General features: G+C 40.1%; 1 protein-coding gene across 5 annotated transcripts in view; it reads right to left on the bottom strand.

The window, feature by feature from the left end:
• bsna (bassoon presynaptic cytomatrix protein a) overlaps positions 1-24,004 on the bottom strand; it is a 162,485-nt gene extending 138,481 nt beyond the window's left edge. For 2 of the 5 annotated variants that reach the window (XM_069693893.1, XM_069693895.1), the window contains exon 1: positions 23,106-24,004. In XM_069693893.1, coding sequence (XP_069549994.1) covers positions 23,106-23,293 — 188 coding nt within the window. In that variant the 5' untranslated portion in view covers positions 23,294-24,004. The remainder of the gene's footprint in view (positions 1-23,105) is intronic. The other 3 variants (XM_069693896.1, XM_069693894.1, XM_069693892.1) reach the window with 2 other exon arrangements.
• Positions 24,005-24,993: the final 989 nt, after the last annotated feature.

Raw genomic sequence — 24,993 nt, 5'->3', positions numbered from 1 at the left:
AGCTTTGTTATGTAACCAGGGAGTGGCAACACTTCAGCACAGCTATGCCATTCTTTGTAATGCACATTCACATTAATACTCATATACACACACACACACACACACACACACACACACACACACACACACACACACACACACACACACACACACGTGGAGGCACGCATCTTAATATCCATGTACAATGTACACATTTATGCACACAAATGTACGTTGAAACACGCTCACAGATGTACAGCTACACTCATACACACACAGACCGTACTAACAGCACATGTACTGCTGGCAGTTAATGTAAGGCAGCGCACAGTAAGAGGCTTTCCTGCAAATGACTTTGTAATGATCCCACATGGTGCAGAGTAAAGGCCACAAACACTGGCCTGGACTTAGACATAGAAACATTCTACAATGCTTAATAATTAATTTTGCTCCCCAATGTGAAAGTGATATCAACACCTCTGCCAAAAAACTGACACTTAAGAACACTGTAAATAAGCCTTGAATAAATGTGAAGTGTTCTCCAATTATAGACCACTATGGCAATTAATTCATTATACATCAGTTATCAATTAACTTTTAGTGCAGGTGGCGCAGACAGCAAGACCTGCTGCTGATTTTTATTCAAATGTAAAAGATGACAATATAATAAAATTGTGGTTTTACAAGACAAGAAAATGGTTTTAGCAACACCGTGGGCATAAAATGTATTATTTAAATCCCATTCAGTGTGGTGCAGTGTAGGCCCCTCCCACCAGCCGCCTGATGGCTGCGCTTTGATTTACAGCCAGAGAGACTGGAAACCAACATTCGGAGCATTAACTGTACTCCACAACAGCCAGGTTCCTGTGTATGCACGTGCACATGCGCGCGCGCGCGCGCACACACACACACACACACACACACACACACACACACACACACACACACACACACACACACACACACACACACACACACACACAAACTGTATTTCATAGTAGTGATACTCAAATCAGCCAGCATGAATTGTTCCATCTATTCATATCTTCAGCTCATATGTTTCAAACCTTGTGATACTTTCTCCACAGATGCTGTAAATGACTACTACTGCTGTGTCACTTAAATAGAAGTGTGTAAAATGGTGTGAGGTACAAAGACAAGGTTGGAGTGTGCATTTATACATTTATGTACATGCAAAGTGTATTTATTGTTCTCGTTTGTCTGTGTGTAATGAATGCATGTATGTTCCTGTTGGTGCTAAATCTATTTCCAGAAGCCTTCTTCCACATGAACAGTGTGATCAAATGAGAGTTAGCTACACACACGCACTCACATACACACACTCACACACCTGTCTGCATTTACCTCTCTGTGTGAGAACAGGCTCACAGTGTTTTCAGCAGTTAGAGATGCCATCAGCACCACAGTCTGTAATAGACTGTTCATTATGAACCATACAAACACACGGAGACTAAGTTGCCTGCACCTATGCCAAGCGCTTGCAATCACATACACTCGGCCTGTGTACAAATGTATTCATTTTTTTTCTCCCTCACACACGGACACACGTAAACACGTTGCCTTGTCTTTCTATCTTTGTGAGGACCGCTCATTGACATAATGCATTCCCGAGTCCTTTACTCTGACCTTAATGATCACAACTAAGCGCCAAGCCCCAACCCTGACCCTAACCTGAATCTAGTTTTAACTTTCACGTGAAAACCAAGTCTTAACCCTCAACAGAAATATGTGGGATCCTGCATTTTGCTCCCCACAAATTTAGTGGGCTCCTTCGTGTCTGACACCACAATTATAGCGGAGCAAGTAACATCGGCAGACAATTCTTCTTCCAGGTTTTGAAGAATGAAAACGCGGATTAGATTTTGAATATTATATCTGTCTGGCTGACTGTCTCTCTGACAAGCTGACTGGCTACATGACTCACCAACCCTGCTGGTTGGTACATTTGGTATATAGTACTTCACCGGTCTGATGTGGCTGTCTGCTGTCCAGTTGGTCAGTGAATTGAGTGATTGATTGGCCAGCAGAATGACCGAGTGAGGGAGTGAGTGATTATCCTGCTAGTTTATTGTCTGACAAAGTGGCCGACTAGCTTAGTTAGGATCAAGTGGCTATATGACAGGGTAGACTTACTGAATGAATGGCTTATATTCCTACCAGCTGGATGACTGACTGATTTACAAAGCTGACAAACAATCCTTAAACAGGAAAATGTGAGATCACTGGTCATAAGATAAAATGTTTGGAGAATACTGGTAGCCAAACAGATACAAAGCATCTCACATATAACTACAATATCCACTGTTTGATTCATGATTCCCTCTCCCTCCTCTTGTTTCCTGTCTGCCTAATTTACCCTCCACTGTCAAAAGGTAAGGCAAAACTTAAAAAATCAATAATAATAATTACATTTTTGAAATTGTACATTCATTCAGATAAAAGTCTGGGATGTGGTTTTGCTATAACAAGGGAAATGTATAAGTTAGCTCATCGTTTCACACTTTAAAACCAGATAGGCCATATAGATAAAAGGAGCAGTCAGGGGCATTGGCAAACACTATTTTCTAGAAATTACATAAATGTAAAATAGATTCGCGCCATGAAATACATTAAGGACTCCCTCCCTACAAATATGCAGCATTTCCAAAACACAGGGGAAAAAAATGCTGTAAAGGGAACATTAATCAAGATAGCAATTTATCTTTGCAACACAAAATTAGGAAAACAAATAAATGTAAATGTATTTTGTAGAAGACAGGAAATTGGTCAGTGACACATTGTATGGGTTGCCTCACATCATCATGGGTTGCGCCAGTGCGACAACTTCCATAGCAGACAATAGGCAGATTTTCACATTTAATGGATTTATGATGGATTTATCTGTGGATTAAATAACTAAATAATAAAACTAAACTGTATAATATTGGATTCTTTGATGAGTTAACTGTTGTTTTAACTCTGTCACTGTTTTAGCTGCAGGTTTTCTGGCTGATAAATGTACTGGTTTAGACTGGGTGATTACTTCTCTACCTTTAACAACTAACTGCCTGTCCGAGTGAATGAGCAGCTACCTGACTACCTGAATGACTGCCTGAATACCTTGTTGTCTGACTGACTAGCGCACTGCTTTGGTCGGCTCAGGTGCTGAAAATGAAAGCAGCCAAATTCTGACAAATGGAGGCTGGTGTGAAAATGATCAAAGGGAAAAAGTAGTGGGTGCAGGAGAGACGAGAGGAGGGGGGAAAGGTCTCGGGGAAGAATTACTCTGCTTAACATGCTGCTCCACACTTGAAACCCTCTCCTTCTGACTCAGTTTCCCTCTCCATACTTCCTCACATTTATACATATTTATGGCCATGTGAAGGTGTTTCCCCACTTGTTTTACCTGGTCACTGAATTTAGTCTGATGCTCATAGTTAAATCAATTTCTATGTAGCAAGTCTCTTCAGTAGTTGACTTTACGAGTGTTTATTTGTTGAATCAGTCTATAAAATATGAAGTTATAAAGAGAAAAATCTATTCTAAATGTAAATGGTATATAATCTGTGATCAGCTTTTATGCATGTGTCGAAATTGAAATGGAACGACACAAATATACGTTTCTAACAAGATAATTTCTTTCTACATTTTGAAATAAAATGAATCCACGGCACCAAGGGTTTGAAGTTTCTCTCACTGCAAAGTGAACTTTTAAAACACCCTTTGACCATTTCTTCTGCACTTTAATTTAAAATCTTGTCAGCAGCCTGTTGCATCAGGACAAAAGGTGAATGAAAGCATAAAAAAAGAGAGAAAAACAGAAAGAGGAACGAGAGAGGAAGGATGGAGCAAGAAAAGAAAAAAGTGAAGAAAGGAAATAAACAGGCGACGATATTGCTGCTAGTCTGAACTGAAAACATATTCAAGGCTACGCTTGGCATCTCAGCAGAGGTTCGAGCATCTTTACCTATAGTGATGTGATGCCTTTCAGAATAAATATGAATACTGTACAGCTATGTGTCCTCACCCATGTTGTTGGACTAGGAGCAATATTTTTGCTAAATGTAATCCAAACACACACCTACTTCTATACTGCTTTGTTCATATGAGGAAGCAATTAAATCAAGTTAAGATAGCTACCCTAAAATTGCATTTTATTGGATAGATTTTTTTTTTTTTTTTAATTTTTTTGGGGATGTGTAACAATTGAAACCAGCAAGGAAATGACTAAATTGGTAAACAATCAAAATCCAAGTCTTTACTTTCAGTCCAGAGACACAATATGAAAGTCAGCATACCAAATAAAGCAGGAACAGAGAAGGCGTGAGGCAAAAAAAAAAAAGAAAGCGGAAAATAGGTCATATACGAGAAAAAAATAAACTCGGAACAAAGACTGGGTGGAGAGCTTGACTGTGAAGAGTACAAAGACAATCTGTCGGGGAGAAGAACCAGCAGGGTTGTATACACACAGTTACCTGATTGGATAACAAGACACAGGTAAAGAAACTGGCAGGAAATAAAGCACACTGAAGGTGATTGCTTCCCAAATACAACAGGAAGTGATTACACAGAGATGTCAGAGGACGCCTATAGCTGAAACTTCATCTTCTTCATTTCATTCGGTCTCTAACAAACTGCTTTCAGCTCAGTTTGATGTCTTTTATCAGTCAAAAACAGAAGGACAAAAATAACATTTGCATATGAAATGTCTCTAATACATAGCACACTATATTTTCTTTGTCTCCACTCTTTCTCTCTGTTTTCCTACTCTGTTCACCTCGTTCTCTTTCTTCCTCCCTTCACAGTTTTTTTGCCCTCACTCTCCTCTCCTCTCCCCATCTATGATCTTTGTTTACAGAGCGGCTTGTTTAGCCCAAATAAGAGTCATTTCATAATTACTCTCATTAAGTCAACCAACGGGCCCACGAGCAGATCAACAAACACAAAGGCAGCAGTGTGTTGTGGGCAAGTGAGAAAATCACAGGAACAATCAGCATACATCCAACTCATAATTCATGGACACAATGAAGGTTTGATAAAAAATATTTGAGATTGAAGTGAAAATAAACTCAGACATGCACACACAAGGGCCAGGAGCACCACATCAAATGAAACTTAAGCCTTATTAGAATTAAGAGCAGCATCAATAACCATAATATTGAGAGAAACTCAAAACTTTGGTGTAAAGTATAAAGTCAAGGATGTCCTCTGAAAGCTTGACGGCTCATAAAGATGAATATAATTATTTTCTCTGGAGTTTGATCACTGATAGACTAAACTTTGTTGAGTAATGCTGACAAATTCAGCTTGACTTCACTGGCAGTATCTGCAGCTATTTTAAATCACTAAAGTCCAAGTCACCTCATAGATGGTGGAAGTGACCACTTCAAAAACTGGATTTAATGTGGAACACAGAAAAAGGGAGGCATTTAATTCCCAAACTAATTTTGAGGATCAAGAGTTCTGCACTAGTCCACATTTTCTTTTGACTTAGATACAGATAAACTAACTCTGCCGTAGACACACACACACACACACACACACACACACACACACACACACACACACACACACACACACACACACACACAGTATATTCTGGAGCAGTCAAGTGTAGAGGGAGGTAAATCCTCCAGTGGACCTCAGAGAGAACACTCTTCCCCCCAAGCGAGGACTGACCAATGATGGATGGATGGATGGATGGATGGATGGATGGATGGGTGGGTGGGTGTGTGTGTGTGTGTGTGTGTGTGTGTGTGTGTGTGTGTGTGTGTGTGTGTGTGTGTGTGTGTGTGTGTGTGTGTGTGTGTGTGTGTGTGTGTGTGTGTGTGTGTGTGTGTGTGTGTGTGTGTGTGTGTGTGTGTGTCTTATATTATGAGTTAATCTCCTCCTGCACAACATTTACACTATCCTGTGACTTTTTTTTTCACACTGGCAGTGATGACAAAAGGATTTATTGCTGAAAGAATAAAAAAATTAATGCACCATATATTTTTCATTAAGGGGATAGTTGGGCTCATCATCGGCCTTTATATTAAGTAAACACATTGTGTTTTCTCCAACTAACCTAAACCAAATTCTGTGAGCGCTTAAATACAACTGTAAAATATGAATTTTGCATATTATGAGTTATTATTCATGTGGATATTGCAGGAAAATGTTGTAGTCAGTGACTATTTTCAGAAGTAATATTTTAAACTACTTTACAATGTTCCCTCATCATAACAGACTTAACTAGGACTAATTAGTCATTTTCTAATCAATAAGCAACAATTACTTAGCCAGGCTCTGCCAGACTGTCCCTCACAGCTTTAGTTTTCTTCGCCATGATTTTAGTCTGGAAATCCTGTTCCCATTCATGTTTGCTCGGCCACTCTGAAAGGCAGACCAATCAGTGACCTGTGGACGTGGTTAAGTGCAATGATGTTAAAGTCAAAGCGTTTTTTGTTTTTCTTTGTAGTTGCCGTGGTAATAAAGTTTTGGCGCATATGTTGGTCACGGCTAATTGGTTCAAGGCAGCTCCAATGGTTTCAAAATTAATTTGAGGTTTACGCTGATTAGGATGAAACAACTGAATTCACGCTGTGAAACAATGAATATAATTTATTTTAGAGGTCATTCATAATGTAGTAATTTTAATGCTCAGTTTCTATGGCAACCCGGCCCTTCATCACGCATTCACTGCTCTGTTTCTAATAATACCTTGTGTGGTACCCGTTATATTTTCCAGAAATGCATCTTGTTTTTCTTTGCATTTTACAACAATGCTTCTCCTGATCAACTGTCTTCCCTCCTCACTGTTTAATATTTGTCCTCCCATCTTGTCCTCCACTAGCAGCAGCAGCAGCAGGCGTCATGCTGCGTGTGTAATAAAAGGATTAATTTGTGCTGCTCAGACTCAGAATGGCCAATAAATGGGACAGAGGGGTATAAATAGAGTACCTCACTCCAACAATTTTTATTTCCTGACACATATTGCTGCAAAAGAGGCAAAAAGAAAAAACTGTTGGAAAAATTCTTCACAATCATCATCAACCTCATCACCATTGGGGTGTCACTTTTCATGCATCTTTGCTATGATTTGGCCTTTAGTCTCTCTCTGTCTACTATCTTTTTTTCATTTACTTGCTGTTGGTGACTGAGCATGACAATTTGAATGCACCGGGATACTAGCTGTTGAAAACTGAAATAGTAACGTGATGAGTAGATGCTGACTCAACGTGATCAAGGACAGCAGTTCAAGAGGAGAGTGTAAGACTCACAGTGCTGTATGACACATGTGGTACTCCACTTTATTGACCAAACTGTTATTTTTTTCTCTAATGGAGCTGATATCGCTCTGAGCCCAAAAACGACATCTGAAAACTACAATTATGGCCTTGGAGCAGGTGTGCGGCCATTACTCTGTTTCTATTGTTCCTGTATTTAACCGCCCTGCACCCACAAACCGTTCTCCTTAATGCTGACTTGAAGCAGTATAGGAACTTAATCTGGCTTTTTCTCTATACAAGATTTGGTTGCATTCAAAGAACATCATCCTGCTTCCTAAAGGTGATCATGGAGGTGAATTACTGCCATTATAAATTAGTTTCAGAAGTTAACTTGCAGAGCATGGGTTTGTGGGAAGAGACTGGCTTGGTGTTTTTTAGCACCTCAATATTGTGCTTTTTCAGTCATATTCTTTCACTATTAAGCTGTTTGTTCATGTTTTTTCATTTTGAGTTGTATTTAACTTTAATTTAAATCTGTTTACGTCCCTTTTTATATGCCAAGTCCAGTAATGCAGGTTATTTTCATCCAGAACATTTGCTTTTGTTTTTTTTCCTTCTATCTAATTCTAATAAAAATCTGGTGTGTGTTTTCTGGAATTAGAGGCCTGGAAGTCTGCAGTACAACCCTAAGAGGCTGGTGGATTAAATTTGAAATAAATTAATTAATAAATAAAAAGAGCTCTTTAAAAAACAGATGGGAAAAATTGTTGCCAGAGTGAAAATGGTGCCATTAGGCTTTAAGTTTGCAGTGAAGTATGACTGCTGATCAGCCAAGAGGCTCACAGTGGCAAGCACAACTTACCAACAAGCAAATTTCACTAATCAGTACACTGGTTGGTTAAAGGCTCAGGTGTTAATATTGATTGTGGATCGTGGATAATGCATTACCCTGGTTACAATTTAGGTGACCATCTCTGAAACAAGATTATAATTGAATTTAACTGAAGTTCATGAAAATCAGCGATTTATGAAGTTGCTGTGTGACAGCGAGGATATGCAGCCTGTCCTTGGCAGAGCGACAACACAACAGAACTGCTGAGCCACAATATGTCCTGCTGAATTTACCTCCCTCTTTCTCCATCTCTCTCTCCTTTCTTTATTCTGCTCATTAACTGTCATGCAGGACTGTCAAACAGAATCAGGGACAAACAGGCACACTTCTCTGGGAGGCCTTCAGAAACATAGAGGTGTTGTACCAGAAGTGAAATCGAGCTGCAGGCCTCGAAGACAGCTGCTCACTTCACAGCACAAACACCCCCAACATTTGTCACTTGTAATTTTTATTTGGTTTCAGTCCTTGCCTTTAGATGCTTCTTTTTTTTTTAAGGTTCTATCTTTTTTTAACATCAGATAACAACAGCTAAAACCATGTGGAACCAAAGGAGTTTGGCTTCTACACTGTATTCATAGAAAGTCTTTGACTGATTTGAAAAAAAAAAAAAAAAAAAAAAGGAAAAATTATAGTCTTTGCTTTCAGGAACAATGAACATTGAGGCAACCAGCCTTCATTTTGTGTTTTTACTGCATTTTACATATTTTGAAACAACAGATATCGCAAAGCAAATTAAAAAAAAAACTTGGCAAATTTAATAAATGTTGATGATCAATATGAGTTAATGTCATATCTTTCCCATTGGCTGTTGTCTAAGTAAAACTGCATTAAATGATAACAAGCTGTAAGTACAACACAGACTTGTCATCACATCATCATATGGTAGGAGTAAAAAAGTAAAGTTACTGGCCAGAAAAAAAGAAATCAGATAAAAGATGCTATAAAGCTCCATAAAGCTAAGAGGGCAATCTTACCTGGAAGCTGTTTACTTTTCTCAGAATTTTTGTATATAACCATAAGCTTGTAACTTTGACTGACAGATGCTTTTACACAGATGCTGATCTTCAAATCAGGACAGTTGTGTGTCCATCATCTAAGTCTTGGAAATGCTCAAACTGCAAAGAAAATGAACAGGGCTTTTTCTTCCGTTACTGCAAAACCATTGACTACTATGAATAATGACAACACTGCTCATTACTGTAATCTAGTCTCAGATCATGCTCAGCTTATTTCATTAAGTGATAATGTAAAAGTATAGTGATATATACCTACAGTTTTTAACAGCATGCTGAAGTGGCTAAGTGTTTGAGGGTATTTTAGTACAATTTGTAGTACCTCATACATTTTAGGAAAAGACCATTAACTGAGTAATTCCACACTACTGGAAGCTGTAAAATACTTGTGACAGATGCAAGCTGCGTTCAGGAGGAGAAATATGGGCCTAAACTTCTGTGTTTTGGTGAGGGACCATAAACTTAGCATTGGACCGACTCCGAACTCATACAGTACATCTCTCTGACGTGCCCCTCTCTCATCCTGCTTCTGTTTTTTCAATTTTTTTTTCTCTTCCCTCAGGTCGCTCTGTAATTTTAACTCCCTCGAGATACGTCATTGTATATCAAAACCAACTGTTGGCTGTTTATCTTTTGGGGACACATTTAAAATGTTTCTAAAATTGAAGACTTTGAGAGTGAGGAGGTTTTTGTTTACCCATGCTGGAATAGGATTGGCTCATTATTGGATTAATGTACACAATCAGACAAGTCGATGCGATAACGGGACCAGAAGCTACAGCTCCTTTTGAAGCTGCCGAAAAAAACTGCTCACAAACCTTTTAACATATCGTCTGAAGTGACTGAAATTCAAAAATCCCATTTTTTTCCTAATTTCATGCTGATAACAATAACATCCCATTTGAGTGTCTTTCGCTGTGCCAAACCCCCTACTGAGCCCAAATGACTGCAGGAGCAGAACTACACTGAAAATTAAACTGTGGCATTCAGAGGAAACTGTCGCTCTGTTTGGTTTTGTCAGCGAACAAACACAAAGTATGTAATAACTGCTGCTTTTGAAATGGAGAAATAAGTTAAGGTTTAAATCTTATTTGATCTTCCTTAAACTCTGCATGTCATCACAATCTTGTATTGACATCAAATCACTCTTTTAGAATCATTAATCCATGTTTATGAACAACACTGGTTTAGGAGTCCTGAGTTTTGTAAACTGTTTCTGCTTCTCGTGAGAAAAACAACTTTTTTTTTCTTTTTTTTTTTTAATCCGTTTAATGCTCCGTAAGAAACAAATGGAAAAAGGTTCAAACTTACTAATGACAAAAAAAAAACACCCATTCATCAGCAGACTTTGCAATAAAGGAAATTAAAAAAGGCTAATGTGAAATGAAACGCACACCGACACACACTGTAAAGTCAATGCACTATATTCACCACAGTATCAATACAGGTAGTCTTTACTGTCAAGTGGCGACGACATAATGAGAAAACACGGTGTGACCTTCGCTAGTGCAGAGGGGAGGAAAAAATGCCACAGCACAGCATAATATTCTCTGACAAACAAGTGAAAGTCAGAGGAAATGTATTCTCAACTGAAAGAACCAGTGAGTGTAGGCGATATTTAACCACAAGTATGGACAGAAAAATAGACCTGTAACAATAGCATTCAGGAAACCTCGTGTTATCGGAAAGGATACTGTAATTAGTAAATATCCAAAATGAGCCATATTTACATTCTATTTTCTAGATTTACTATTTAGTATTTCTATTTACTATTTCTAACAAATGTGTACGTTCAAAAAATTACAACATGAAGCTGACAGCAATGTTAGCGTGCAGAAAACTATCATTTTTAAGCATTGTTTTAATGGACAGCTGCTATCTACAGTAGAGTGTATAGTGAACAAACTAGGTGGGCTAATCACATGGGGATAGATTAATAAACACATTTATTGACTTGATTCCCAAATAATCAAGATAGACAGGAAGTGTAGAGGAAAAAATCAGGGGAATGACATGCAGAAGAGGTTCAGCCAGCAAGGAATATGTGCGTCCATGTGGTATGTGCCCTGACGACCCGACTATTGGGTGATCCTTTCAGCTTCTACAATGTATTTTTAGCTAATACTTTAAACCCAATATTATGGCAAATTGTGTAATACACTCCCCAGTCCACTAGATGGGAGTGAGTGAGGGTCATGTCTTTATCTCGGGCTGACAAACCATGTGGTTAGGGTTACCAAAACAAACGTGGTTAGGGCAAGGACAACAAACCTACAATGTTAGGGTTACACACCAAAACTACATTTCTTAAGAGAAAACCACGTTGCCTTCTCCTGGACTCAAATCCTGGCCTCCTGGATAAAAAACCGCCAACTCTCTGGCCTCCCTATAAGAGTTTCATGGCCTTTGTACTTAATGTACTGACCTCCATCACATGATGTTCATCACATGACCTCCGACAAATGACCTGGCTCAGGTGATGTGCATCTCCTTCTCTTTTTGGCGCTTGCGGCAAAAAGACACGCTTCCCTCTAGTGGACTGGAGGATCTATTACATACTTTGCCATGAAAGTGGGCTGAAATTTATTAATTAATTATCATCAATTCATCATTAAAATATACCATTTTACATTATATAATTTTGTTAAAAAGTTCTGCCAAAGTTTTTCACGCTTATCCTGGATGCTTACGAATTGTATTTCAGGCAATTCCCAAAGACTGTTGAACCAGCATTTAGACAAAATCAAAGGCAATAAAAGTATTGAAACATTAAAAAAAAAAATTAAAAAAAAACATTTTGGCAGGTCAGCTACACCTGTTCATTAGTGAGAATTAAGCACTGGTAAGGTAAAAAAAAAAAAAAAAAAAAAAAAATTATGCAAAAAAAAACATTTTAATTCAAGTCACTGCACACACAAAGAAAAGTTGTCGGTAAGTTAAAGAGAAGTTGCATAGCACTTCATATGCAAATATCACAGATGATAAATGAATGATGTTTATGTTTGCATATGTGTTTCAAAGGAGGCAAGAGGTCCTTCAGACACAAATGTTATTAGTTTGGCAGGACTCCAACAGCAGATGTATTAGCTGACATACACTACAGACACATCCACGCTCAGTATGTTGATGTCACTGAACACTGGATGTATTCTTCAAACTGTGATTTATTTCTGCTCATTTTACAGTCTCAGGTCATCCAAGTCTGATGTTTGATGAGAAAAATTCTCCACAATAAACGAGCGAAGGGACACTGAGCACCTGTACCCGGGTAAATGTCAGGTCATGTTGTGGTATGTCAGCCTCCGTCTCAGTATCGGGGGAGTTTGCTCTGACCACAGCTTATTAATCGTCCCGTCGTGTTGGTTTCTGGCAGAGACAGAGTAGCTGTGCAGTTCGACTGTTGACCCTGCAGATGTTTGCAGCGCGCCTGGACACAGCTCGCCTTAGAGCCGATCAATTTGTTCACACCAGAGCAAGGATTTCTTGGCAGGGTAAGAGGACCTCTCAACCCGTCGTTAGATCACATGACACTGAAACGCTATGCGAATCCAGTCGTTGTGAAATTCCTCCATGAGTGAGAAAGGAAAGTCACAGCACTTACATTGTCATTCTGAACACCTTCCAAATATAATGCTAAGCTGCAAACCTCCACTCTGCATCTCACTAGCAGGGGATATATTGTCACATTTTTCCATTTCGCCTCATATGGGTCCGGTGGGGACGATGAAAATAAATGATATTGCCTTTGACAACGCAAGTATTTATAACTGCCTGCCAAAAGTGTCCCTTTGTGCATCTATTTGTCTTTTGACTTTCTACATAAAATACAGGAGAACTCTTCATTCTGGTCCCTCTAGACTAAATTAGTGCAAAATGTAAAAAGATCTCATATCTTTGAAATACCTTGTTACATTTCCTTCACCATAGCTTCCTCTAACTGCTGCAAGCTGTTGAAAAACATACATTGTCCTGGATGATATCTGGTGTGAACTGACCAGAAATGACAGCAGCAGTTCAGCAAGCACGCAACCAAGATGTTTGTGAGCAGCTGGCGTATTCACACTGCTGGCCTGTTTGGGGAATGATCCAGTGTCATAAACCATCTACATGGCAGGTATGAACAAGGGCGAAGTTTTAGCAAACATCAAATAGGTCTTAAGACATCCATGTTGTAGTCTGTGGTAGTTTTATTTACCTCAGCCAAGGAGGTTTGTCTGTTCGTCAGCAGGATTATGGAAAAACTATCAGCCTGATTATCATAAAACCTGGTGAAAGGGTGTAGGATGTGCGAAGGAGGAACCCTTAAAATTTTGAAGCATATCGGAATCACAGGGTGGTTCTATTTTCCTGTTTGAATTTAAATAAAAAAAAAATAAAAAAATAAAAAAAATAAAAAAACGTAAAATGGGTTTTAAATGATCTGGAACATGTGTAACTGATCACAACCTATCATCTTGAAAGCCTAACTCTAAATATTTTAAAATACTATTTAACTGTTTTACTGCTGCAAACAAACGATCCTGGTGAGATAGGCTCTTAATTATGCAGTTTAAATTAGTATTAAGATACATGAATGACGATTAAGAGCTGAATGGCCCTTTTTTTGGCCTTGAAGGGCTAATCAGTAAACTCCGGACAGCAGGGATTTCCTCTACGGAGTAAAGTAAAAAGGCAGATGTGTGTATTGAATAGACTTCCTTGGTCCTGAAACACAGGAATTAAGTAAATGATTTACTTAAATATAACTATGGTAGTGTTTTTTTTTATATCCGTTTGGTCCAGTAGTTGAGCCCAGATTAACAGAAGTCTTTGAAAGCTCTGTATGACCCTTTGGTAGACTCCGGACGGACACTGTTTTAGGACTGAATACCCCAACCTGACAATATTGTGCAAACATGCAGTGCCTGCTGAATTGTTCAGGCAGTCACTCACTCTGCTCACTACACAAGGTCAGGGCAGACTGTACTGGTGTCTGCTACAAATCCCTGCAGAGTCCTGGAAGGGGACGCAGCACTCTAGGACTCAAAACCAAAACCAGGAAGCCACAGTAATCTGGACTTTTGATCCTCCATTTATAGAAACTGAAAGGGTGTGGCAACTTCTAAACCATCTGATATTTAAGCTAGGCTCTTTATCCAGATCCTTCTGTGTAGCCGAGTGGAAATGTGGCTTTAAAAAGTTGGCAGTTTCCATTTAATGGCAGCAGTCAGAATGGATTCAAGACGACTGACTTTTATATCAAAGAAGGTGGCAGTGATTAGCATTGTCGCCTCACAGCGAAAAGGTTGGGGGTTCGAATCCAGGCCTTTCTGTGTGGAGTTTGCATGTTCTCCCTGGGCCTGCGTGGGTTCTCTCTCTCTACTCCGCCTTCCTCCCACCGTCCAAAAACATGCACCTCAGTTTAATTGGTGATTCTACAAATTGCCCTTAGTGAATGGTCTTTGTTCCTGTCTGTCTCTATGTGTTGGCCCTGTGATAGACTGGCAACCTGTACAGCATACCCTTCCTTCGCCCAAAGTGAGCTGGGATAGGCTGCAGCCCCCCCGTGACCCTGTTCAGGATAGAGCGGGTATAGATGGATGTATTACAGGATATCTTTGAATAAAAATTGGTCACATGGCACACGAGCCATCAAAGTGTGTCAGCTTCCGGGTTTGATTCCACGTTATGTGGACCACTGCAATTAAAGGTTCACTGTGTAGGATTTAGGAGGATCTATTGGTAGAAATGGAATATCATGTTCATAATTGTGTTTTCATTGGTCTATAATGACCTGAAGCTGAGACTCATTGTGTTTTTGTTAACACAGGATGAGCCCTTCATATCTACATAAGGAGCAGGTGCCGTGCCACAGAGCCCACCATGTTTCTACTGTAGCTCTGAAGGGACACCTCACAGCCAGATGTTACTCAATCTTTGTATTTGCGTTAGTGTTTCCAAAAATGGCCCATACTGTACCTGTTTCTGGTAAACCCATACTTTTTACATTCAATATCTTCACAAACCTGAAACGTGCTTTGTAGGGCTCTGGGTATGTTTTACAAATAAAAAAACTTCCATGGCTTAAAAATTCATCAACAAAAAATTGAAAACGACCTTCTTTGCTGTTCATACTTTCTTTTCAATAGTTTTACACATCTAATTGGCAATGTATATGGGAAATAGTTTGGGTCACTGGGCATTTTTTTTTTTTACCGAGGGTTACCACTGAGGAACATCAGCAGTAAGTCTGAGTGGTGGAGTCACATCAAGCTCTTTTAATTTATCCCTGCTTTCCACATTAGCATGCAGCTAGGTAGCTAGCAAGCCATGCAGGAAGATTATATCAAAATTTGAAAGGTCTGATTGGTCCACTGTTTAAAAATAGCTGACAATTGGCATCTTGCAGACAGTAGTCTAAGTGCTTGGTTTAATATTTGCAAAAAATCTGAATGAGGTATGAAAAAAAAAAAACATTCACATTTAGTGGAGGAACTATTAAAGTCTAAATTTGAGTGCTGAATTGTAGTTGTGGTTTTTGTAATGGCAGTATTGTGTAGTTTTGAGTAGCATGTTGTAATTGCTCTTTTTACACTCTGGATAAAGTCCCAGCCTCTCTACTGGGACAAGAGCTACAAGTTTGGTCACAGGTGAGTGAGTTCAAGTGATGGAAAAGGCCTGTGTATGTATAAACACCAGAACAAACCCCGACACATTCACTTTGTGACTGCAGTAGTTTTGTTTCTGTCCGTTTTCAATCTCTTTGTTAAAAAGATCCATCAGATAATTCATGACCCGGCCAGTGTCTTCCCTGTGATTCGGCAGATTTCACCCCTCATCCTGCTCAGATAGCCGTGTCCTTTCTGTTCAATCTATTTCTGGGTTTTACTCATAAACTCCAGCGACAGCATCTATTTGCTGAAAACTAATACTGTCTTGGGCTGTGATATTGTGCTTATTGCCATCTTATCTCCAGATGCAGCCACCCAAACGCATTTAGTGTTTTGGAGGCTCCTACAAATATGGCCTCCCGATAACGGGGCGTAGCAATATAGAGAGAGCCTCTGTCTGTCTCTCACCCACACGTTCACACACAGGCAATTTGTAAAAATCACACTTTCCTACAATGCACCCACACACAAAAACAGTCTCACTTGTGTTTTCATTCACACTTACTTCCTCACACATTTGCAATAACATTTGGAGGTTATTTGGAGGATGACTAAGGTGAAGCCCAGCTGCAGTTTGCGAACCATTAGGCGGTTAAAAATGGTGACAGAGAACCTGCTCACTTTCCAAATAAGAGTTACAAGTTGACCTACAATCTGCAACTGCAACTCTATGTTTGAAATCTCACAATAAAAGAGTGAAAAGAGAAAGAACTATTTTGATAGTTTTTTGTTTCTGGGAGTGTTTTGATAAAAGTGTTTTTTCCTGTATTTTTCCTTGTCATTTTATTTCTGCTCTGGTATTGAAAGTAAAGAAATGAGGGATGGTTTTGAACCCTTTCCCAGCTGTTGGTGCATTCATATACACTCTGACATCTGAGATTTTTTTAAATGTGGCCTGAAAACAGAAACCTTTGGTTCAAGAAATGAACAAATTAAAATAAGTTCATTTGCTCATTGTTAATTTTCCATGTTTGGTTTCTAAAAAAAAAAAAACGTTTCCGTGACTAGTTTCTTGTTAATGTAAAGTAAGAACTACAGGCTGAAATAACTATTTCTATTTTAGGTACAAAATGGAGCCGCCAGAGGAATCCAACAGCAAGTCATAGATCCTTCGCCAAGAGGAAGATGATAGAATATTAAAATTTTGTTTTTGCTTAAGCTGTTGGCAGGTAACCAGCAGATTCAGCAATCAGTATTGAAATACACACATAGTCTTATTTATTTGGCATTTTTGTTGTTGTCATATGATAGCAACATGCTGAGTTTTGTCTTTGATGTCATGTTTAGAGTCTCATGGTTCTGTTGGCTGCCTGTGCTAGGTTAACTCTCCAATTTATTTACTGACAATAAATCAAATCTATGAGTAATATCAAAAGACTTCACTTATAGAAATGAAACATCAGATTCACAATTCTGCAGCTCTACAGAGCGTTTCCAGCTCATTACTTTGGTTCAATGACATATTTAATGTTCAGTATGGTTTCATCTGTGCATCTCATCAACCTCTTTTTTCATGCAGCAGCAGCAGCAGGCAGCTGATGAACCAAACAGATAGCTGATGAATACAGAAAAACATTCATATGTAGCAGGGAAGAAAATGGTGAATATTGGATTTATGTTTATCAAGTGGTCAAAAGCATATGGAGCCCCTGAGGGGGTCATGTGCAAGAAAAAATATGAATGTAAAAATTCAGAGATAGATATGTCAGAGCTGTGTATCTGTCAGCTTGTTGTGTTTTTTTTTAACCCCCCAAAATGCAATAATATGTCTCTGTTATTCATATCTGTAACTTATATTGAATGACTTTCTCTCCATAAGAAGGCCTGTTGATAAAGTTGACAGTGATAGCAGGTTCCAGTTCGGTGTTTTTTTCTATTTGATCGTGGTTTCCTGTTGCAGCAACACATTTTGTGTTATTTGTGTGCAAAGAAAAGCGATTCAACCACACACGTACACTATAATACTCTATGTCACCAACAATACATCTGTGATCATGATTCAAAGTGAAATGTTGGCCTACATTTACTCGGTTTCACACCCAATAATTTTCAACCTCACCAACAAAAGGCTAAAGGACAGCCTGTAATCAGCCCATTCAGCAGATCACAAACTGAATTGTCTCAGCGTTTGTTTCTCTGCTGATGTGGTAAAAAAAAAAAAAAAAAAAAAATCACATCACTCTCAGCTAAAAACCCTCCATAACAAGCTAGGTTGTACTGTACAGTGACGTTGAATGCTGGGTTGCTGCTTTTTTTGGTGAAAAAACAAAGTCACACATGCGCGCACACACACACACAAATGTCCTTCATGCATGCCTCTCTGGAAAGTGAAAATTGGTCTCAAGTGTGCAAGAACAAGAAAAAAAAATACACCCGCCAATTAAACAGTCACACTTTTTTTCTCTCTCTCTCCCCAAAATATACACATATGCTGGTTCCTCTCTCTCACTTATACAGGGCTTCATTACAGTACAAGTGTAAAGGGAATAAATTGTGATGACTGCCAACGGTCGCAAGTCATCAAGCAGCTCTTCACAGTTACTGGTGGTATACACAAAACAGTGAAGCAATCATGCACAACACACAAACACACATTCATGTACACGCGTCGCAGCCTATGTGTGACGATCAGGCCTGTAAACATGAGTGTGAGTTGAGTCAGATGTAACATGAACACGTGATGCCACAGCGAAGGAACCGTCGGCTCCATATGTGCTGTAGATCTGAGGTGCTCTCTCTCTCTCCTTCTGTGTCTTCGCTATGTTCTCGCTCCTTTTTACCATCTGGACAGCCGCACTATCCATCCCCCCTTTTTACCTTTTTACTCCATCAATGTCCCACTTTTTCCACCTCAGATCTTTACCACACTCTTTTCTAATTTACTTTATTTTAAATACAGCATTGTCAATTCCTTTGAGACTATTCTGCAGTGAAGATTTGCATTTTCAAATTTCTTTTTTTTACTTTTGTCCTGTATTTTTCTGGTAGGTACTTGCTGATTCTTCATATATGTGAACACTGCTTTTGGTCGTAGGCCTTCCACTTTTGTAACATCTGCCCCTGTTAGTATAAATGCCACTCAGGTGACTGATGTATCATATCCAGGGGATAACAGTAGTGTGCTAATAACTATGTCTTCGACACAGTTCCCTGGTAGCTGTGTTGATTATGACGAGAGCAAAAGAACTCTTAGGGGGTGACTGCATTGATGATGGGTCCCAACAAAACAACACAAGGCTGGACACAGCCTGACTTTATGCCTTGCAACATGAGGGGTGTGCATACTTCATGCATTCACACAGAATGATGGCACTGGGAGGTGTGGAAGTGTCCGCTATTAATTTGCCTTTTCTTTTATCCTAGCTCTTATTTAACTCTATTTGCTTGGTGTTACTGTTATTATGACTATCTTAGATTTTCATCTTTTAATTGCATCTCATTGTCTTCAGTCTTAATCGTGTTTTGTCTTTATTTCACTACTTACATAATCTAGTTTTTATTTCGCTCTATTTTACTACTCTTAACATTATTTTGGGCTTTTATATCTTCCATCCATCCATTTTCTATACCCGCTTTATCCTGAACAGGGTCACGGGGGTGCTGCAGCCTATCCCAGCTCACTTTGGGCGAAAGCGAGGTACTCCCTGGACAGGTCGGCAGCCTATCACAAGGCGGCTTTTATATCTTTTTAATTATATTTTTATCATCTCTATTTTCTAGTGTATATTGGTCTAAAATGAACACAATTGTCTTCTCTGTTTGTCTACACCTGTCTGTTTTATCATCCGTCTGTCAATCATCTGTGAAGCATTTGAACTGCACAGACCTGTATGAAAGGTGCTATATAAATGAGGTTTAATTGGTTAACTGATTAACTCCTTTTACCAATCATTCATATAAATGTACAAATATCTAAAATCATTGAAGAACTTAATCTATCCTCTCATTTAGTCTGATGTAAAACTTTACAGAAAATATGATTAAACTGACTCACAGTAAGCTAAAAAGGTTTCAAATCTGGTTAAACTATCTACTACTTGGCAAAATATATAATTATTTTACATTGCTGGCTGTTCCTGAACCCTGTCTGGAAAACAGTTTTATTCACCTTTGGATTCATCACTCCCCTGTCACTCTTTTCCTTCGTCTTTAGGTTTTATCTCGTTGTATAGCCAGCTGCACTTGATCTATTTCCACCAGCTTCTATTCCCTCCTTTCTTTCCTCTTTCAGAGGGAGCTCTCCCTCTTCTCCCCCCTCACTCTCAGTATCTGTCTCTCTGCTTATCTGTAGTCCCATACAGCACTGAGGTTGTACCTCACTGTAACGGCAGAGCCATTTATAGGCTGCGGGTTATTGGTCGAGAAGGGGAGTGTCGAGGGAGAGAGGGATAGAGGGGGGAGGGATTTTAATCAAAACAGCAAATGTGTGATATATTTTCAGGTGCCCAATGACATAACTGCATTTAAAACACAACAACAACAAAAACAAACATCTGTTCCATACTGCATATGGCATTGTGTCACTGTAAAGACAAGCATAACGCATTTTTTTTATCTTTGTCTCGAGTCTCATGAAAACATCAAAACCAAATTTGGTCCCAGAACTATTGAAAACATCAATAAGCTCAATTATTACAATTTATTTTGAGGCAGTGCTACTTACACCGCCCTGCTGACTTGAATAGACTGATGATTGGTTGAAAAATGTACTCCAAACAAAACAAAACAAAAATCTCTTTTTTTCAGATCGACAGTGCACAGACATGGCAGGAAAGAGAAAGGAACATATTGCTCGTTGTGCTCTGCTCATAAGATTTGTTGACGATGAAAAGTATTATTTAAGATTGGTAGTCTGTTCCTTTGACACTTCGCTTTACAGTGGAAGAGAGAAAGAAAGGCAAAATATGTAAAAAGATTTTTAAGACATTTGGGTGAAAAAGAGAGCGAGAGACTAAAGCCACAGACGGGTGGAAAGCAGAGGAAATGAGGGAAAGGGGAGAAGAAAGCGCAGCATCCTCTTTCCTTTTTAAAGAATGCAAGTGTGCAAAAGATATAGAGCGCGAAAGACCAAAAGGAAAAGAAGGGGAGAGGGGGAGGGGGCGGGGGCGGGGTGGGATAGAGAAATAAAGCATGTGAGAGTGCAGAGGAGACTGGGAGCGAGAGAGAGAGAGAGATAGGAGCAGGCAATGAGGCAGAGCAATGCAGAGGAGGGAGGGAGTGTGTGAGAGAGTGTGTGAGAGTGTGTGTGAGAGCGTGAGAGAGAGAGAGGGGGGGGCAGGCAGGGGGGACAGCACACGCTCTGCATGTGATTCAATCTGTTCACATGGCCTTGTATTACGCCATTACAAATACATAATGTGAAGAGCAGCCTGCTCCAAAAACTGCCTTTTTATTCCAAATGATTTTGAAGTGCGGGCGGGAGCTCTGAAAGCCAGGAGTGCAAAAATCGGCAGAAAACACACAAAAGAGCCAAAGACGAGAACCACATCACGGTGAATCCCCCAAACTACAGTAATTCCCCAATAAGGCATCAGAGCATGTTCAGCTATGTTGTAATTTATCAAATGTGAACTGAAGCCGTCATCTGCTCTGAGTCCCGGTGTTATATAACGATGGATAGGCCTGCGCTCCTCTCTGCTCTCCTCTCCTATAGAGGCATGAATCAAACCCAGGATGTGTCCTAAATAGAACCTGCACACGCAGACTTCAGTGCGTGTAAGCCAGGTGTAACCGGTATTATTACCACAGAACGTCAACCTGATTAGGTCTCTGGGCACCGGCTTCTCTGCAGGAGGCTGTTATGTATGAGGTGCTACAGGAAACTGGGATTCCTTGATATTGAAGGAGACCTGAAAATGTAGCATCTGCATTAGCTGATCGCTGCATGTCAGCTCAAGTTATATTAGGACACATTGCATGTCATGGTGGCGTTTTTATGTGAGAACAGGGTAGCACATACAACATTTTTGAATGAGCTCTGGTTGTATATGTGCATATGACATATAGTGTCTTATGGCATTGCTCATATTGTGAAATGGTATTTTAAAGCTTGCTTCCTATCCAAAGGCCTGGATGTTGAACTGGGGATATATTGATAATGTCAGCATTGTGAGATTAGAAATAGGATTTTGCTTACTTTAATTGGGATAAACGCTATCTTTAATATTCTCTTTGTCTCATCTAATACATCATCTGATCATTCTAGTTGTGTAGAATAAATTATGAATGTTTCATGTTTCATCCATTATCAATGCTGCGATTGCTTTATTGAAAATAGTATAAAAATGAGATATCCCCAAATTATCAAGGCTGATGTACTGAGCAGATAATATAATGTATGTTTATGCCACAACATGATAAGGTTTTAGGTACAATATGCTTTGATTTGGTATGCTGTGGTATGGTATGGTATGGTATCTCGGTAAGCAAACCGAATCTTGCCAGAAACGGGAAACGGTGGCGTTACTGATAGTACCAGTACTACACATCATCAAGCACATGCCTACATAGCCAGGCAAGCCCCTTCACGTACAAACACACACACACACACACACACACACACACACACACACACACACACACACACACACACACACACACACACACACACACACACACACACACACACACACACACACACACACAGCATCATCCCCTCGCCCATGCGGAAACAAGCGAGAGTATGAAGGCACTTCAAGCTGGATGCAGCTGCATCCCATCTCCAACATAAAACACAAAAACGTGCCACTGTCACGTTTGAGAAACGACACGCATAAACAATAAAGCTCTCCAATGATAATCGAAAAAAACGGGGGAGCTCTCAAAGACGTGTCCCATGCAACACACTACGCCAAAGCCCAGCCCGAGCCGAGGAAGGAGGAAATACTATTACAGCAGCACATGACACCGCGGAATGAAATTATTTCAATCCGAGAGCAAAACAGCAGCCGTAGAGGCTCCGTGGTGACAGCCGTAGCGTAAAGCACACGGGCATGGTGATTGTAAGTTACCTTAATATGCAATGTCAAACCTATTTTGGGAAACCACGGCATGTTACAATGAGCCAGTAGTGTTCAGCGGTGCAGTTCGCTGCGTTTCAGCACCGCGGACAGCACCGCTTTTTAATTTCAGAGCCTGACGCGGGCTGTCACTCCTCTCCTGGTAATAACGCGCCATTATTTCCTCTGTTGATTCTTACACAAGAGAGGGAAACACTTTGTAACACCCGCTTAATCCCATCGCTGTAAAACCCCAATAAATCAACATCTGCTTTGCTGCTTTCTATCACCCGTTTCCGCGTTAAAACACAGCGAGATGGAAGAGGAGCTCCTTCACCCATCTCCACCGCAGCTTCTCTTACCTTGTCATTCCCATCCCGGGGCCTCCGACTCCCATTCCACCCCCGGCAGCGGCTCCGTTGACGGGCTTCATGTGCTGTCCGGCCCCCGGTCCTGCTGCGGGTCCTCCGGGCATCACCGACCCCATCATCCCGGCGGCTCCCGGCTCCCCGGGCTGCCCGCCGCCCTCCATGCTCGCTTCGTTCCCCATCTCGGTCTCGGCTCAGGAGACGGGAGGGAGGAGGAGAAAGGTGTCAGGTCAAATTGGCGGCGTCGCCTTTACTTCTCTATGTTGCCTTGGTTTTTCTAAACAGTCAAAAAGAATGAATGGAAAAAAAGGGGGAGAGAAAACTGAGAGCCAACTCAGCGCTGCTCCTCCATCACCGCCATCATCACCCTCGTCAGCTTCAGCACCAGTGGGCTGCCTCCTCGTCCTCCTCCTCCTGACGTGATGACGGGAGCGTGCAGTACGGCCACGGCGAAGGTGATGGGAAATAAAAGCGTGAGGGGCGAGAGAAAGCGAGATTAGATTAGATTAGATCAAAGTTAAATGAGTCCCATGAGTAAAATTGGGTCGCAGCAGCAAGATTAGGACACAAGAAGCAATGCGGAGATAAATTAAAAGTGGATAGCTCCTGACCTCCATGTTGGTGATCATCAAAAGGGGGGAAAAAGGCACTGATAAGAAAATTCAGTGTTTCTCAGAGAGTATTAATTTCGGTTGTTTTATCCCGGAGCTCCCATGAGCTTTTTTATTAACTCGGCTATCACATTCAAGTATGTCATCATAAAAATGGCCAACTGATATATGGCTCTGACCAATCAACCAGTAGAAACACAGAAAAAAAAAACATGTATTGTGTGTATTTACAGAATGGAAGATGTGTAAATGCAAAAATAAATGTCACTGCGCATCACTATCTATCAAGAGTACAATAAAACACATGATTATCTCTGTATTTGATCCTAAAAAATACTTTCGTGATCAAATTAAAATGCATTCATAAAGCTGTGTGAAGTGCAAAGCCACCGACGGGGAGATGCGCTTTCTCGCTGTCGACGCTGAGAAGTGTGTGTGAGGGTGGGGGGGGGGGGGGGGCAGAGTGAAGGAAGAGAAAACGGGGGGCTGCGTATGCGTGCGCGTTCACGTGACCATTTTCCACTCAAAGAAGGGCATGACGCGTGACGCAAACGCGCAGAGACGTCAGGATCGACTGCACCGGAGCATCACGTGTCCAAAAAAACAGCCCACGATGTTGCACACCTGCTGGGGACTCATCGTTCATTCAGATCAAAGTGTTCCCTGGTAGCACACGTTAGTGGTCTGAACATTTTTTTTTTTTTAATTTGACACATTAAAGGCTGATTACGTCATTCTGGATAGGTTATTGCTTTCTGTGGGTTGTAATTATAAATATAAAAGATATATAAAACACCATTGAATCAGAAGCTATTTTAAGCTTTTGAAACACGGGGCAATAATACAACAATGTAGAGGTTTAAAATATCCAAAAGAAAGATCATTTACAATGCTGAGACCGTTGTCCATTTGTTTCTGTTGTGGTGAGGAGGATACCTCAAAAATGTGCTTCAGCATGTTCAAGTGAAATTTGAAGTGATTTAGTGATTTACATGTTTGTTTTTTTTGCCATTTTTAAACATTTGTTTCAAATGTTTTTTTTCTCCAATTTCTTATAATCACTTCATGATTGTCTGCCACCAAGGCTAAAAAACTGATCAGGCAATGTGGGCATGATCTGGGTTTCTCTGCCAGCACTTTGAGCAACTCCAGAGGGTTGTTGAAGCAATTGGGGTGGTAACAAAAAAAACATCCTATTTATGAAGAAGTAATGTTACTTTTAAAGCAGATATTTATTCTTGTTGACTAAATTAAGATGAAATATTATTTTC

This window comes from Brachyistius frenatus, unplaced genomic scaffold, assembly GCF_029030835.1.
Source record: "Brachyistius frenatus isolate BFR_SWC_R1_liver_20210118 unplaced genomic scaffold, ASM2903083v1 Contig_16, whole genome shotgun sequence".
NCBI lineage: Eukaryota > Metazoa > Chordata > Actinopteri > Embiotocidae > Brachyistius > Brachyistius frenatus.
The sequence above is the reverse complement of the archived record's forward strand: the minus strand, read 5'-3'. Positions and strand labels throughout refer to the sequence as shown.